Source organism: Larus michahellis, chromosome 4, assembly GCF_964199755.1.
Source record: "Larus michahellis chromosome 4, bLarMic1.1, whole genome shotgun sequence".
Taxonomy (NCBI): Eukaryota; Metazoa; Chordata; class Aves; order Charadriiformes; family Laridae; genus Larus; species Larus michahellis.
Genome location: NC_133899.1, coordinates 58,429,985 through 58,447,705, shown reverse-complemented (window position 1 = coordinate 58,447,705; position 17,721 = coordinate 58,429,985). Strand labels below are relative to the sequence as shown.

The window sequence follows — 17,721 nt, the reverse complement described above, 5'->3', positions numbered from 1 at the left end:
GAGCTGCCTACCTGCTCAGAATCATCAAAACCCAGCAGCAGTCTTTACACTCCAAGAAAGTGTTAAAAAACTACATTAATATCCCTAAAACTTAAAAACCTACAGAGCTAGACAGCAACTGAGAACAGGACTTGGGCTTTAGTAGCAATATGGTTAACGCGGACGTGCATATTCTTTTGTGCACTAGGCCCATACCGAGTTACTTTTCCTGCAATTGTATTCTACTCTCCATTGTTAAAAAGGAAAGTGAAAAATTATGAGCTGCAATTACAAATATATCAAATATTTCATGAAGTTTCTATCACACCTTTTTCAACTGATATTTTTCTTTTAGAATGAATATCCAAAAGCTTGGATGTGGTTTTCTAGAAGACTTAAAATTATTGCTTTTCAATGAAAATACCTGCTCCAGGCAAAACTTCTGAAAGGAGACTTAATTTTAGACTATGAGCAAATGCAGACTGTGCATTTTTCAGAAAGCCACTACAGTAAGAATCAAATGAACAGAACAGACTGTCTTCAATTTTACTGACTTCTCCCAGCTAAAGGGTTTGCACAGGGTTCCTGAGGGAGCCCACACTTCACTTCAAGACGTGAAATTTTATCTCATGATAATTTGACATTACAGAGATAACAGAGCCACAGATGTGCGAGAAGCATATTTTGCTTACTTATGAAATCCCCTAGCTCTTAAAACAGAAAGTGATGCATCTCAAGCTCAGGTTGCTAAAAGCAACCAACAGATAACCTTCACTGGAGGCACAAAAAATTTCAAGACAGTCCGAGTGGATGCACTGAGTTTAGAATGATCAGAGTAAAGGCAAGATACTCAACTTTAAAAGGAGCAGCGTTGTCCCTCTACTACAATAACCCCTGAAGTTACAGAGTCATTGCTTCCCTATTCCTACATGTGTATGACTGTACTATACATACCCCCCGTGCCACATTAGCTTCAGTTTCCTTCTTCCCTTCCCTGCATTAGCAGTACCTTTCCAGCTGCAAGACTTCCTCCATTCAACTGTACCACATCTCCATCCCTTTATCTACCAATTGTTGGTTTGCCAAATACAGTACAAGCTGCAGTTTATTCCAGGTTAAACATTTTCCAATGAGCTAGACGAAAGATGCATAACTATTGGGCAAAAATGGAAGCAGAACCAATAACCATTTCTTTTCTTTCTGTGGAGTGGTAACAACAATTAGAATGTCTCCCCTCTACTTGTCTCCAGTTTTCCTGAAGTTGTAGGTGGTTGGTATCTCTCTATCTCTGTTAGTCTCGACTGAAACTGACCAACCACCACAAGCCTGGTGACACTGAGGATGACACCGAGCAATTATGTAAGCCGTATGTTCTTGGGAAACAAAACTGCTATTTAATACAAAGTATTAATTTTAACAATTTTTAAAATTAGCAACAGTCAGTACTACGTGAGAAACAATGAAAGTAACAAAGCCAGGACCTAGTTTACATAAATATCTTTGCTTTTTTATTTTCAAAATGAAAGCCTGCTAATAGTATTATTTAGACAATAAAAGTAACATATTTAGAACCTACTAATCCGTAATATTAAAAAACTAGGATAGAAAACTAATGTATAACAATGTGAAAGTTCTTACTGTGCCCTCAAATGGCAAGTATCAGTCGTAGGTTACCTTCTGCACAAGATATTTTCCCTTTAACATTCTAAATCGATCAAGAACACAGACTTTCATTTATCATTTTTTGTAATATGTTTTATAATTCTGGTCTAACCTGCAACAGGAGAGGTATAAAGGTTTCTATCTCCAGAATCTGAGCAGACTCTTCCATTAAGATGTTGTCATACTAAGAAAGAAAAAGTAAAGAGGTGTCCATCAATCAAGTAATACAAATTAATGCTGTTATTTCAGCCTACCAAAAGAAAGCATCAATTACTCATTTGGTTTTTGTTGGGTGGGACAGTTACAGCCGGATTTTACCTTATAGGCAAAATATCAGTAGTACTAAAAATCAATGCCAAAGGATGAAATTCTACTACATCAATGGCAGATCTACCTGTACCAATCAGGGCTTATACATCTAGAAGGAATCCATGACTGAACTACATGACATGCTTCCCACATACCATAACCCATCTGCAAGAGAAAAGCTTTCTGCAATGGAGCAAACTAATTTGGGATCTTTGCACTGAAGCAGAAAAGAAACACTTGTGATCTAATACTGCGCATTATCGGAGAAAAATAAGACTGAAAGAATTATTGGTTGTGGGCTTTTGTTTTGTTTCTGTCAGATAAAAGTCTGAATACCTATGGTTAACACTGCAGAGTGAAAACAGCATTGCATCATAGTTCTTTTCCCGCAAATTATTAATTTTTTAGGTAAACAAAGTTATAAAGGCCATGGGCTTTGCCCAGTTCTGCCTTTATTTTATTACTCAATCATATCACTGCTGTTCATCATCTAATATGGCAAAACTAACTTTTCTTTTAAATAGAGATGAACTATTCAGCATTTTTGTATATACAATAACTTAAAAGTCATCTCACTTTTTACTTACAGAAATTAAAATTTTCTTCACTAAAATTACAGTTTCAAATATATTGGTAAAAATGCATCTCAAAATAATCTAGTTGCCTAGATTTAGGACAAATAAAAAGGTTTATACAAGGGGGAGAAAAAAAAAACCAATACCCAACCCCAAAAAACAATTAGCATAGTACAGTATAATAGTACAATTATATATATTATTATATTATCTATATTATATTATTAATTATTATAATATATTATGGTATATTATTATTATATATAGTCTATATAGTATAATTATAACTAGTATAATCATTACTTTGAAACCTAATTCAACCAGGTCGTGTCGCTTCAGAGCAGCATGAGTACAAGTCATGGCAATGATTTTTGCTTCTTTCACCAACAAGTATTTGGATCTATCCAGGCCACTGCGGAGAAGTTCAAATGCTCTGAATTCCTACAGAGGAGAAAAGAAAATCTCGATAGTCAGAATACAAAAAATTATTGCTCATAAAATGTATTTATTCAAAATATCTGGCCAACTTCTTAATACAATTAGGCCAGAAAGTTATCAAGATATCTACTGTTAAAAATCCCATCTGAATATTTTTTTTTATGCTGAACCTGGAAACAACAGTGTTTCAAAAACAACGTCCAAGAATTCTGTAACCTGCATGCATATATAAATTTGCAGACAATTATTCAATTGCTTCTGAGGAACCTTCTCAGAATTCCCCAAAATTTTGTTTTACTATATCTTCTTGTTTCCTACTTTACTGCATCATAACTTTACATCAAGTTCAGTATTAGAAAGATCAACACAGTTAATATGAGCAAAAGATACCCAGATCACCTTTACCCCAACTTTTAAAAGCCTCTCAAGCAATTCTGGTAAAAATAGAAGATAATCTGTTTAAGTTACTTCTAGGTTATCTCTGTCTTTAAATACAAAGGCCCTGTGAGGATCAGAGGAGCAGTGATTGGCGCACCAACTCTTGTACCCTAATCAGTGAAAATGGAACATGCAGAATGGCTGTTTCCTAAGATCAAAATAAAACAGATGAGACCCTTGTCCCTACTGTGAAACATGCCTATATTACTTAAACATGGAAACTGTCACCTGAATGCCCTGCAAGCTACAGAAGCTGCCCAGAGGTATATACTCCTTTTAGGATGTAGGGCAAAGGAGAATTTTGGAACTCCGTGAAGTTTTTTTTATAGGATTAGCCAGATCCACTTACCTTTAATAGTTACATGTCTTACCTCAAGCTGAGTGAATATTTTCTTAACATGTCTAAAACACCCTTCAGCAATTTCCATATCTTCTTCATAGGATCTGCCTTTGAAAATTGGTTGAGGAGCATTTGCAAAATACTGGTGAAAAGGAAACAAACTGGAAACATCTGTAACATCTGGTGTTTTTCCACCTTTAGCTTTCACTTTGCTGATATACTCCTCCCAACGAGACATTACCTATGGCAAACAAAAGTATGATATAAAAACATGTCAATATGACAAAGTCATTGTCAAGGTACAGTCTTGCACACATAGTATTAAAAAAAAAACATCACAAAACCAAGGTATCTTTAAATTAGCATTTGACCTTTTATCAGGACAACAGTTTTGATGCTGTGGTGGGTTGATCTTGGCTGGCTGCCAGACTCCCACCAAGCGTGTCTCATTCCTCCTCCTCAGCAGGACAGTGGGAGAAAATAAGATGGAAAGCTTATGGGTTGAGATAAAGACAGGGAGATCACCTAGCAAGTACCATCACAGGCAAACCAGACTTGACTTAGGGGAAATTAATTTAATTAATTACTCTGATTAAAAACAGAGTAGGATGGTGAGAAACAAACACTAAACTAAACCAAAACCACCTTACTTGTCCACTCCCTCCTCCTTCCCAGGCTCAATTTCATTCCTTCACTCCCAACTATTCTATCTTGTCCCCATGCTGAGCAGTGCAGGAGAAATGGGGCTTCTCATTTGAGTTCACAACACCGCATCTCTGCCATTCCTTTCTCCTCACACTTCTCCCTTGCTCTAGCACGGGCTTGACACAGGTTGCAGCTTCCTTCATGGCATATCCACCTGCTCTAGCATGGGGTCCTCCATGCGCTGCAGTGTGCATATCTGTTCTGACATGGTCCTTCATGGGCTGCAGGGGGACAACCTGCTTCACGATGGTCCTCTCCATGAGCTATGGGGGAATCTCTGCTCTGGTGCCTGGAGCACCTCCTGCCCCTCTTTTTCCTTCTGACATTGCTGCGTGGGGCCAGAAGATGAGCTCTAGCAATGCCTCCTAGTACTCTCCAACACCTAATGACCATTTGATGTTTAGGCTCCCATGGAAGCTGGCCCACAGTAACTTCCGTAAAAATACATATAGTGTATGCATTTGATCCTAAGTACCTAAGCACGCTGTAAGTCTGCTTAAGCCACGCTAATTGCTAATATGACCATGTCACCGAAAAATACATGGAAGGCAAACGAGGGATATACAATATACAGAAAAATCACGGTTTTGTATACTATACATCCAATTTCACACTGGCATTTAACACCATAAAAGCTTTCTAGCAGGACCATCAAGTATCTGTTCTAATGCTTGTCCAATATGTAAAGCAGCCCAAGATTTTCCTATCTGAAGGAGAAACTTCAGGTTAGAATCTTTGCCAGCAGTCATGAAGAGCAGCAATGCTAGCCTTTCAATTGGTGAGTCATCGGGCAGGATTTAAAACAATAGCAATACAAGTAAGTAATGTTGCAATTATAGCTTTAGCTGTTATTGTATTTTGAACCACTAAAGAAAATGGCTTTTTTTTTTTTTTTTAGAATCAATTCTGAAAAATTCAGTCCAATTTTTACAAAGTGTTTCATAATATATTGAGGTCATACAGTAGAAGTATCAGTCCTTACTTGGTATAAGAAAAAGTGGCCTGCTGTTTCACAAGTGTAAGAAACATCTCCTGGGACTCCAAGACTCTCTTGCAATCGCCCAACTTCTCGTAGAAGTTCAAGTCTTCGAGCCAGAACATAATTAACTCTTCCGTACCTACAAAATGGATTAAATATAACATAATTTGTATTTAAATGTATTTAATTCAAAACTTTATATCTAAGTATCACAATGAGAGATCACCAAAAAAGCAAAACACCCCCCCCCAAAAAAAAACCCCAAACTACTACCAGGTTCCAAACCCCAAGAATTTGCTACATGCTGAGTATTTCTATCAGTTGAGTCCTAATAATTTTCAAAGCCACGCAAGAGCTGTTACTGTAGGAAAAGCTCCTTTTATCCTATCACGTCAATAAAAGTTTCATAAGTGTTAGTAAAACATTTCTACAATGTACCTGTAAAGCAGAAACGCATTACTTCCAATATACAGTTTAGGAACTACGGTACACAACATGTTACACAAACACAAGTAATACAACTTGGTCTATGGACTATCACAAACAGAACCTACACCCGAAGTTTCAGTATGATAAGGCTGACTTCCTTTGGCAACATACAAAGTGTCTTGCAATAATGCTCTTAGCCCACCATAAGAGACAGGTCTGCATCCACACATAGGAGGTCCTGTATTCACAGCTGCCTGCTCAGTAACTTATGACTGATTAGTTTGTAACTGCTTGTTCCATTCTTCCTCCTCTTACCCAATTCAAGCCTAAATTTTTCCTTTATAAATCAATTTCCTTAATCAATGCACTCTCCCCCTCCAAGAAGGGATACAAGAACAAAAATCAATATATCACATTTTCTAAAAAAGGGTGGAATTAAAGAATTGAGAGGAACAGGACACTCTCTAAAAATGCAAACGTAGTTAAAATCTCAAATGTGAATAAAGGCTAAATTTCAAGTTCTTATTAAACTTACTATTCATAAAATATGCCTTCTGCACAGAAAAAAAAACCTTGCCATGGTCCCTGGTAATCACAATGGGTTCTATTGTCTTATTTAGAAGGGTGAGAGTAGTTAAAGCTGGAGATTTGAATTTACTAAGACACAACTGAATATGATATTGTTCTTACACCCCCTGCCCTGCTTTGCTGTGCCTGCAGAGGGAGCAAAAAAGGAACACTAAGCTTGCCAAGCAGCAGAAATTCCTTAAGCAGCATTGTGCCCTCTAAAGCAACTTAACACAGAAAAACCACACGCTCAGAAGCAACCTAAAATAAACAAAAGGCAAATGGAAAATAGACTTCTCACAGTCGTGCAGCCCACTTTCAAATATATTCCTCAACTTTTATCCCTCCCTCCCAAAGTGCCAGAATCCACAGGACTTGCAGTAATGTCCTGTAGGTCTGGAGTTACCTTGAAAAAGAATGAAAACAGACAATGTAGAATGTCTCAAAGAAAACTCCTTTTAATGATGAGCACTATTGTTCAAGGAATATACTAAACCGTGGATACTACTAAATAAATATCTGCCATGGCATTATTTCACTAAGATTTTGGCTATCAAATTTCTGGAATAATTTGACTATGTCAAAGCATTCAAATTAAAAAAAAAATAAAAAAAAAAATCACAAGGTATTTATTTTGCTAAATGAAACTCAACTATGCATATGTGCGTAGCTTCTAGTGGCTATATATAATTTTTACTATACCTTTTGAAGTCAAAGTATTGCTATAATAATCCAGTACTGGACAGTTCAGTTATTTCCAGGGCATGACCCTTATACCCCTGCTTACATTTATGAATGTGTGTAATCTTACTGACGTCAACTGGACTAAGATGTAACAAATGTACAAATATTTACAAGAACAGGTTCTTAAATCTTTGTACTGATAAAGACTTGGATAGCTTTCCTTATGTATGTACTCTTCAAAATGTGTTATTTACCAATGAAATAAGCAGCTTTGTAATTAAGCAACGTTCTGAAGAATTAAAAGCAGAAAGTTTCATTTCATTTTTATATTTATTAATGCAATATTCACCATGCCAGCAGAAGTGATATCATATTTGCATATAAAAATTTGCAACTGCAACAACCTACCCTTGTTATTCAACTTTCTCTCACAAAACTGATCAATTCTATAAAACATACATGGTCCCAGAATACAATGAGCTGTACCTATTCAGGCAGTTGGTGAACAAGCAACTGGCTGATTCTGCCTTTGGATTCTCAAGAGAACACAGTTTGTATAGTGAATAAGAACTAAAATGACTTAACCCTGTATTGAAAACAAGTGTACTCTGCATTGCTATAATGCAATAATACGAGAAAGGTAAAGCTTGTCAAGCACAGCTCCTTGCTCATTTACAAAGGCGGCAGAATGGATCCAACACATACATCTTGCTAAAATGTTTATGCAAGCGAGTTTATCATTAGCACCTCCTTTCTCACCTGCTGAAATCTTTCTCTGTCTCTAATTCCTCTTCTCCATGACCCAGACGCAGGAGGTGACGCTCATCAATGTCCAGAGCCATGATTTTTTCAAACAGCTGATTCAAGGCCTAAAGATTGACAAGAACAGGAGAAAAGGTAGTTTTTAGAAGTCCAAAGGCTCTTGCAGGGGTTAACTCAAGAACTGCTGGTAAGCCGGCTAGGAAATTATGCCTATTTTGGTATAAATAGAAGCCAATGCAAACATAAAGTTAATACTGAAACTAGAGCTCTAAATCTTGACAATGGTGAATCTACCCTACTAAAACTCTTGTATTTGCATACTTTATACAACACTTCAATTTGATTTTACAATTTTTAAACAATTTTAAAATTTGATTCTATCACCTAGTTAATTTTGTTGATAAAGCTATCCGTTTATAAAACTCTCTCAAGAAGCACACTTTGCAAATATTGATTTTGTTAGATGACTTTAAACCATATAACTTTTACTGTACGTTAGAAGAGCATGATATGATACTAACTGGCAGGTGCTGTAACTGTATTCCATACGCATAAATAAGTTTTGGTGAACTAAATTCAAGGTGCGCTACGTCTCTTGCCTTAAACTCTTCAATTCTCTAACAGCTGTCCAATTCAAAGGACATTTTGTCCAATTTCAAGGAGTTTTCAATTTCAAGGACATTTCAATTCCAAATGTCCAATTTCAAAGGAGTAAGTTCGTAAGCGCTGGATCATCATGTTCGGAAACTAAGAATAAACATGAGCAAGCTTCACTTGCACTTCAAGTCAGATGGAAATCACGCAAACATGTTAAAATAAAAGTGCCAAGGCATAGGGAATGAAGCCTGCTGAGATAGTTTATTTCCTGAAGTTCAATTTCAAGGTCACACTCTCATATTAGTCTAGGCAGGTAAGAAGAGTCTCCTACCTGCCTCAAATTAATTCCTTCCTTTTCTCCCCTACAGACATGCTCTCAACCCTTTCTCTCAACTTCACTACCTGTTACTCTCCCACAACCCACTGCAGACTGGCCTATATTATTCCAGGTTGTAACTCCTCACCAGAATGAAGCCCCATCCACCATTCTTTGAACAACAGCATAAGTGGCTGATCATGCTTTGATGGAAAAAGATTAAATATTGTCGAAGTGGTATGTTCAGTTAAAATAGCTCATAACTGAAATAGGATAGGCTAATTAGGGTGACCAGGAAAAAGATAACACTGGTTTCCAAACAAATCCTTCCAAACCAGATGCAGATTTACAGTAAGAATCTTTAAGACTTTTATCATTATTATTCTTATTTTATATATGCTTGAGAATCAGCAGCTAGACTCCATCTCTTATGACTGGGAAGCGAGCACTCAGCTGAAGAGACCACGACTGGTTGCTGACTGCTGGTATGTAAACTATTACAGGAGCTTGACCCCTGCAAATTGATGGGCCCTGACGCTACCCACCCAAGGGTGTTAAGAGAGCTGACTGACGTCATTGTGAGGCTGCTCTCCATAATCTCTGAGAAGTCCTTGAGCTTTGGGACATTTGAGAAGACTGCAAGAAGGCTAGTGTCACCCTTCTCTACAAGAAGGGCTTAAGGAGAATCCAAGAAATTATAGGCCCATCAGTCTTACTTCAGTCCCTGGGAAAGTTATGGAACGAATCCTCGTGGGGGCTATCACAAGTCAAACGAAGCATGTGATTAGGAAAAGCCAACTCAGATTCAGCACGGGCAAATCGTGCTTGACAAACCTGATCGCCTTCTACAACAAAGTAACCTCTTTGGTAGATGTGGGGTGAGCGGTGGACGTTGTCTGCCTGTATTTCTGCAAGGCTTTCAACATGGCTCCCCACAGGCTCCTCCTAGAGAAACTGATGCTTTATGGTCTAGACAAGTGGTCTGTGCGGTGGGTGGGGAGCTGGCTGACAGGCTGCACCCAGAGGGGGTTGGTAAATAGCTCCTTTTCAAATTGGCAGCCTGTCACAAGTGGGGTCCCCCAGGGATCGGTATTGGGCTCAACACTGTTTAATATCTTCATAAGTGATCTGGATGATGGGATCAAGTGTACCCTGATGAAGTTTGCCAATCCTACCAAATTGAGTGGGGAAGGGGACACTTCAGGAGAGCCACCCTGCAGGAAGACCTGCATAGGCTGGAAGAGTGGGCTAACAAGAACCTTATGAAGTTCAACAAGGACAAGTGTAAGGTCCTGCACCTGCGAAAACATAATCCAGGAGTGCAGCACAGACTGGGGTGCAGCTCTGTAGAAAGGGACCTGGGGGTCCCGGACTGAGCTTCAGTATGAGGGAACAGTGTGCTGCTGCAGCAAAGACAGCCAACAGGATGCTGGGTTGCATCAACATGGGCATCGCTAGCAGGCAGACCTTATCCCCATGTTCCAGTATTTAAAGGGCGGCCACAAAGAAGATAGAGGCTCCCTTTTTACAAGGACTCACAGGGAAAAAATGAGGGGTAATGGGTACAAGTTACTTCTGGGGAGATTCCAACTGGACACAAGAGGAAATTTTTTTCACAATGAGAACAATCAGCCATTGGAATAATCTCCCCAGGGAAGCAGGGGATTCCCCATCATTGGACACTTTTAAGATTCAGCTGGACAGTGTGTTGGGCCATCTTGCCTAGATCATGCTTTTGCCAAGAAAGGTTGGACCAGATGATCCTTGAGGTCCCTTCCAACCCGGTATTCTATGATTCTATGATATGATACCTACTACCTTTCATCCTTTCCCTTACAAGTATGAAGCACAGAGCAAACGGTGTCCGAGAAAGTTAGTTAGCAAAAACCTGGCAGGCATGCAGTGAATGTGCAACTGTAAGAACTGTGCAGCCACTTTTTTAAAATACTTCCTAATTTCTAGCCCCAAACAGTTAAATATATTGAAAACTTCTGATAAATAGCACAGAACTACAAACCTGAAATTCAAAATTTTAATTTCACATTACGAAACTGGCAAAATTGCACACAAGACAACTCAAGTTTTCATTGTTAAGAGACAACTGCAATCCCAAACTTACTCATCTCATTACCTGCTGGTCTTCTTGATTTTAATTACATGAAAATTTCACACATGATGGACACTTTACCTGATTAGAGTGGGTAACTATAAGGGTTCGTTGTTCTGGGAAATTATGATAAAGATTGGATATTATCTGGACTGCTACATCAGTTTTTCCAGTACCAGGTGGACCCACTACCTAAAACCAAAACAAAATAAACAACAACAAAAAAAAAAAATCAACACACAATTTATCAGAATGTTGCACAATACAGAAATATAGACAGTTGGGAAAAAACAGAACAATCTCACAAGACTCCGACATTAGAAAACATACCATTCTTAAAAACACTGCCAAGAACTCAGGTGAAGTTTATACATTTACGACACTACTAATTTCAGCACACTTAAACAGGCAGTGACAAAAGGCACACAATTCCGCTGAAGTTTATTTTTTTCTTTGACTTGCATCTTTTACATGCTAGCTACACAGCATATAGGGAGTGGTAAAACATAAGGAGGAAGGGGAGGAAGAAGACCATGGTACTAATGAATACCAATATGAAAATGTAAAAGTTAGCCTTATTGCCTACATAGACCACGAAAAAATTAAGAGTATCAGAGAAAAGTCATTCAACTATTCCACTGACTCACTACCAGGATAGACTGTACTTCAGTGGGAAACAGATACTTGTAGTCAAAGTCTAATTGACAGTGGTAAACCTTAAAGACCTTTTTTAAAATTCACTGATCAAAAATTACTTTCATAACAGATCTACAGGTTTGGTTTGGTTTGTAACTTCTTAGTTCTAGAAGTCAGCAGGATATAAAGGATTGCACGTTACATTTCATAAGACAGCAGAAAAAAACTCCCTGAAGACAATTCAGTGACTTTCATTTCCTTTAATGGAGTTAGGTCAAACTGAAAATGATGCAACTAATTTAAAACATCCAAAAATAACAGACATGGCAAAAGCTTAACAGTCTAAAACTAGCAATCCAACCACCGAAAAAGTAAATTCAGTTGTTGTGGAAAGTCTTCAGCCACTGAAACACTGGATACAGTTATACAGAGATCAAATGTGTTTCTGTATGATTTTGTGAAGATGGGAGGATGTTGAACCTTTGTATGTTATTTTTTCATATTTTTGAGCTATTACTGGAAGTGACCTCTATAGAAGGCTAGCAAGGCTAGAAAGGCTACAGAAATATACCTAAAGGCAGAACCCAGTAAACAAAGAGTATAAAATCCTTAAAAAATTCTTACCATAGTTAACCCAGGCTGCATTCCTGCACGTATAGCTTCAATCTGAGTATGGGTAAATTGAATAGTATTGCTGTAACAAAGCAACACAAAAATCAGAGAAGTGACGGATTTTGGCAACAATTTGATAAAACCAATTGTTTTAATAAGTTTGATTTAAATTTATTGGCTACATGTTTCTCCAGAACTACATGCTTGCAAACAATTATCTTCTTTATAGACACTACAATCTTGCAAGACAGCCAGTCATGTTGTCCATGTTACAACAAAATCATCCCATCTAAAAGACTGCCTGTCTTCAGCTATTATTTGCTGAGAATGCTGTAAAATTATTTAGGTATGATTCTCCTAATGTTCAAAGTCCTGACACACTACGAAAAGACAGTATTTCTCATTGTTCTTCAAAGGAATTTTTTAAGAGGGAGGGGAAAATAGAATAGTTTGATTTAAACGTAAAACAAAACAGTCTCATATTCAAATTCAATTTCAGTAATGAAGTCTAAATGACTTTTCATTTATAATCAACAATATTATTTTTAAGTATTTCTGAAAGTGAACTGCTATGCATGTGTTACTGTTTGTAAATTCTCATCTGTTTATTACCGTTTTGGTTGATTATATGGATATGGTCCCCTGTTCGGAATGACGTGAGGCTCTACAATCAGTGTTTTAGCTTCTTCAGGTTTTTCTTCATTCCCATCTTCTTTTCTTTTCTTTCCTTTACCGCCCTTTATTGGGAAAGTTATCCTGTAACATATAATTTAAGACTACACTTCAACACACTCACTGTGACGCCAGACGGTCTTAGAAGTTTGTATAGAAAGACTTTTTTTGTCACCGTCATGACAAACTTTCACACAATAGGGAAACAAGAGTTGCAGACAACAAAGTATTAATGAGGATAAGGAAAAGGAATGACAAATAAATTGATGAAGCCAATTTTAAGAAAGCATATTTGACAAAAAGTATGTCAAAAGTGCTCTTCACATAGCTTCAAAAGCCAGGAGCAGTGCTGAGAGCCAGCTGGAAAAAACACTGAAGGCAAAGAGTTCATAACTGAAAATGGAAGAGACAGGAGCAAAGTTATAATAGAAAGCCACCGGCACTGTCTGTTCAGCAATAACAACTCGATTTTATAGCCCTCTGTATCACATGTTAGCAACCTTCTCTAACCTAATTCGGAAACACATCACAGTGAAGGAATTCCAATGGCTATCCAATGATCTTGAGACAACAATGCAGACATCTTTGACAGCAATAATCTCTTAGTCTCTTTACAGGACAAATGCAGTAGGAAGAGCAATAGCTCTTCATAAATAGGAATATCTCTATTTTAATCTATTAACTGAAAATGCATACCAGTTCGTCAAGGGAAATTGTGCATGCTATCTTGTCTTGATACCTTCAGACTATTTTTGTATCATTATATAGCGTTAGTTAGTGCCTTCTCCACACATATTCTACAGGCAGTGTTTAAAAAAAAAAAAAAAAAAAAAAAAAAAAAAGAAGCATGGAAGATTACCTCTCTGCTTTTCAAGATTAAATTTAGCCATGATAAGAGTTGACTGGTGGGGGAAGGAAAGCCATCTTTTTTCCCTCCCCAGTCAAATCTATTCCTTCAAAAGGAAACATATTTCAATTCTTATTAACTTATAAGGTAAAAAAGATATAGTTTTTCAGTCCGGCTGAAGAAACCATTCTCCAATGCTATGCACTGTGAAATTCAGTTGCCAGATCCAACGGGGTCCACCAGGAGGGACAGAACTGTCAAGTCTAAAAATGCCGGAACAACAGCACCGCTGAAAAAAAACCTGTAAATCTCATTTAGTCGTCACAAATGTAGGCATCTTATTTCAGAAACTATTTCTAAATTAAAATAAGTACTATGGGATTTCAGACTTAATTCTTTATTTTGAGTGAATGGTGTTTCCAAAAGCTCAAATTTTAACTGATGTTGAAATTGCTGTTCTTAGCTCGCTTAAATGAGATATGTAAGGAAACTATGTAATTAAAAAGTCTTTAGGCTGAACTTGAGGAAGCTGGATACCGTAATGCAAAAGTGACTATGTGCCTTGATTCTATATCATTCTGTTGCTTTTCCCACATATTCAATAGGCTGATCTACAAGCAATGCTTTTTTTTTGTACAGAATAGAGCAGAAGCTGGTCCTCAGCCAAACTGCAGTATAGTTAACTCTGTAATATAACCATCTAAATCTTACTATTAACATATTAAAATCTTTTCTTAAAAGAAAGAGTACGTCTCTCCAATCACTGAACTCAAGTCCACCTGACAACGCACTTCATCAAGAATATTAGACCAGGAGTGCTTGAAATTTTGAGATCACCTGAAGGGGGGTATTTGCAGAACTGGATTGTCAACAGTCACTTTAATATTGTATCCAGGAAAGCTAGCTTTTAAGTGATCAATGGACAGGAAAGTGTCATTAAAATCCAGAGTTGCAATCTGATTTGGCATTTTCGAATAGTGTGCACTACTTGGGTCTCCATATCCAAGAATGATGTCATGCAGCCAGTCAGGAACCACGCAATCTGTGTTCATCAAATTCCTAATAGTCTCCAGAACAGCCTGTATATCAGAAAAATAGAAAAAAATATTAGAGAGACTGACTTTTTACCAAGAAAATGTGACATACTGAAGACTAAACAAGTCTATTCTAAGATTCTAGCACATAACTGACAGGTGCTTGGTTAGGTTGAGTCAACCTATATACAGTGTATAAATGCAACAAAACACCAGTGTCAAACCACGTAATTCTTAAACTACCCAGTCAATAAAGAGCTAGTAAAGAGGACCATAATCATCAGTAAAGTTTGTTTGTTGGAAGAAGTGAACCTGCATGGGATAATACAACTGGCATCAAATGTCACTGTGGCACAGTATACTCTCAGCTCAGCCCCATTTTATAATAAAGGGGATGGCTCAAACAATCTTAACCACTCCAGAAACCTCCTCTCCCTTTGGCTCTCCAATGTATGTAGTGTATTTCTTCTTGCTCTTGGTCTTACAAACACTTTAGTATGTGACCTACAGAACCAGAGAGGTCCCGCACTTAACTTCTGAAGCCTGAAGGTCCTGCAATTACTACAGAGGCCCAAGATATACTGATGGATGAGGCCCATATTAACTAAGAATACTTATATTTTTGTTGCAAATATAAAACAAGTGTTTCTGGTTTAAATGTATATTAAGCATAGTATAATACACTTGTGGTAAGAAAATCACAAACAAATTGGAAGATGTGCCTTCTTCAGGTAGTATTTCTAAATCTAGATGATCAATTTCTCAGAGGAAAGTTTAAGAAATACGTCCCTAACAACTAATGTGCTGTCTTTACATTACAAAAAACTTGTCTTTAGCTTTTCAAAAGTAAATTCTATACATGTAAAAACAGTAGGATTAGGTCTTGTAAGAACTAATGTTGCTGAACGTAGTGACACAGTGGAGTCTGTAGTGACACAGTGGAGTCACCTCCAGCAAACACATTGTATTTGCACCTCCACTGCTGTCTCATCTGCTTAATTTACCAAGACTGCAAAAGTTTTTCTCTTGTCTTTTCTCCTACAAGCTCAGCTTAAAACTTCAAGCTGCCCTCTACCTACCTAATACACTATCAACACTAATCACAGCGATACCTTTGTTTTCTTTTATCTAGTTGAAGTTAGAAAGGTTTGCAGATGACACGGAAAGCTTGCACCCAAACTGGTAGCGATGTGATAAATCTGGAAATATCTTAGTTTGTCTTGACAAATGAATGCATGGGACTTAAGGAAAAACCAGCACAGAATGTTTTGCATTGTGATTTGCCTGTAAATTAGCTCCAAGTAGACAGTACAAATTTGAAAGCTACACTCAAATCTAATGGCAACTCTGAGCAAACTTAAGTATTCACTCCAGCACTTCCTTCTGACTACACAAAAGTGCATATATATGCGATTAAAAAAAAAATTTCTATAGCCCCAGCACACAAACAGGCTTTGGCAGAGCTTACTTGTGCTTATCATGTAAAATGAACCCACCACAGACACACAACATTACCAATCAGTTCTGGGTTGGTTTGTTGTTTGTTTTTGTTTTTTAATGTTAAGTTATAAAAGACTTTCTATGAAGTACTTCCAGTATACTAATCCACAGCTGGATGGCACCAGAATGCTCTGAGCAGACCACAAGCTACTGTTTCACACCAGAGGCATCTTTACAGATACAGAAAATAAGAAGTCAAAGCCTTCCTGCCTCCCTCTTTATCCATCTGCACAGAACTTGCTGAAGAATCCTTTAAAATTAAAATAATTTCAATTACGCAATGCATGATTTTAAGGCACTAAAAGAAAGGCAGTTTTTAGTTCATGCTGCATCTTCATAATGGAAAACTCAAGGAACATTAAAGATTCAAACGTCTAAATGATCTAACAGCAAAGAAACTGAGGATGCGTACAAGAAATATTTTCAGGTTACGCGCCCTCACGGCAAAAGAAACCAACGGTATCTTGTGCTGCATTAGTAAGTTCAAGGGAGGTACTCCTTCTGCTCTGCTCAGCACTGTTGAGGCTGAATCAGAGAATCATAGAATAGTTTGGGTTGGAAGGGACCCTTAAAGATCACCTAGTCCAACCTCCCCTGCAACAAGCAGGCATATCTTCAACTACATCACGTTGCTCAGAGCCCCATCCAACCTGACATTGAAAGTTTCCAGGGATGGGGCATCTACCACTTCTCCGGGCAACCTGTTCCAGTGTTTCACCAACCTAGTCATAAAAAATTTCTTCATTATATGTAGACTGCATCTACCGTCTCTTAGTTTATATCTATTACCCCCTTGTCCTATCACTATGGGCCCTGATAAAAAGTCTATCCCCATCTTCCCTGTAGGCCCCCTTTAAGTACTGAATGGCTGCAATTAGCTCTCCTTGGAGCCTTCTCCAGGTTCAATAACCCAAATTCTCTCAGCCTGTCCTCATAGGAGAGGTGTTCCAGCCTTCTGATTATTTTTGTGGCCCTCCTCTGGACCCACTCTAACAGGTCAATGCTCTCCTTGTGCTGATGACTCCAGAGCTGGACGCAGTACAGTTGGACGCAGAGCCCAGTTGGAGGTCAGTAACAAGTGGTGTTCCCCAGGGGTCAGTACTGGGCCCAGTCCTGATCAATATATTCATCAATGACTGGGATGAAGGGATAGAGTGCACCCTCAGCAAGTTTGCTGATGATACAAAACTGTAAGGAGTGGCTGACACACCAGAAGGCTGTGCTACCACACAACAAGACCTGGACAGGCTGGAGAGCTGGGTGGAGAGGAACCTTATGAAATTCAATAAGGACAAGTGTAGGGTGCTGCACCTGGGGAGGAATAACCCCATGCACCAGTACAGGTTGGGGGCTGACCTGCTGGCGAGCAGCTCTGTGGAAAGAGACCTGGGAGTCCTGGTGGACAACAAGATGACCATGAGCCAGCAATGTGCCCTTGTGGCCAAAAAGGCCAATGGCATCCTGGGGTGCATCAAGAAGAGCATGGCAAGCAGATCAAGGGAGGTCATCCTCCCTCTCTACTCTGCCCTGATG

The 17,721-nt window shown here is 38.2% G+C and overlaps 1 protein-coding gene across 1 annotated transcript in view; it reads right to left on the bottom strand.

The window, feature by feature from the left end:
- The window catches only part of AQR (aquarius intron-binding spliceosomal factor), a 55,540-nt gene that overhangs the window by 13,065 nt on the left and 24,754 nt on the right, over positions 1 to 17,721 (bottom strand). The window contains exons 20-28 of the mRNA XM_074585035.1: positions 14,492 to 14,733; positions 12,748 to 12,891; positions 12,148 to 12,217; positions 10,969 to 11,079; positions 7,865 to 7,974; positions 5,429 to 5,564; positions 3,773 to 3,982; positions 2,829 to 2,966; positions 1,754 to 1,825 (exon numbers count right to left, since the gene is read on the bottom strand). Of these exons, the coding sequence (XP_074441136.1) occupies positions 1,754 to 1,825; positions 2,829 to 2,966; positions 3,773 to 3,982; positions 5,429 to 5,564; positions 7,865 to 7,974; positions 10,969 to 11,079; positions 12,148 to 12,217; positions 12,748 to 12,891; positions 14,492 to 14,733 (1,233 nt within the window). The remainder of the gene's footprint in view (positions 1 to 1,753; positions 1,826 to 2,828; positions 2,967 to 3,772; positions 3,983 to 5,428; positions 5,565 to 7,864; positions 7,975 to 10,968; positions 11,080 to 12,147; positions 12,218 to 12,747; positions 12,892 to 14,491; positions 14,734 to 17,721) is intronic.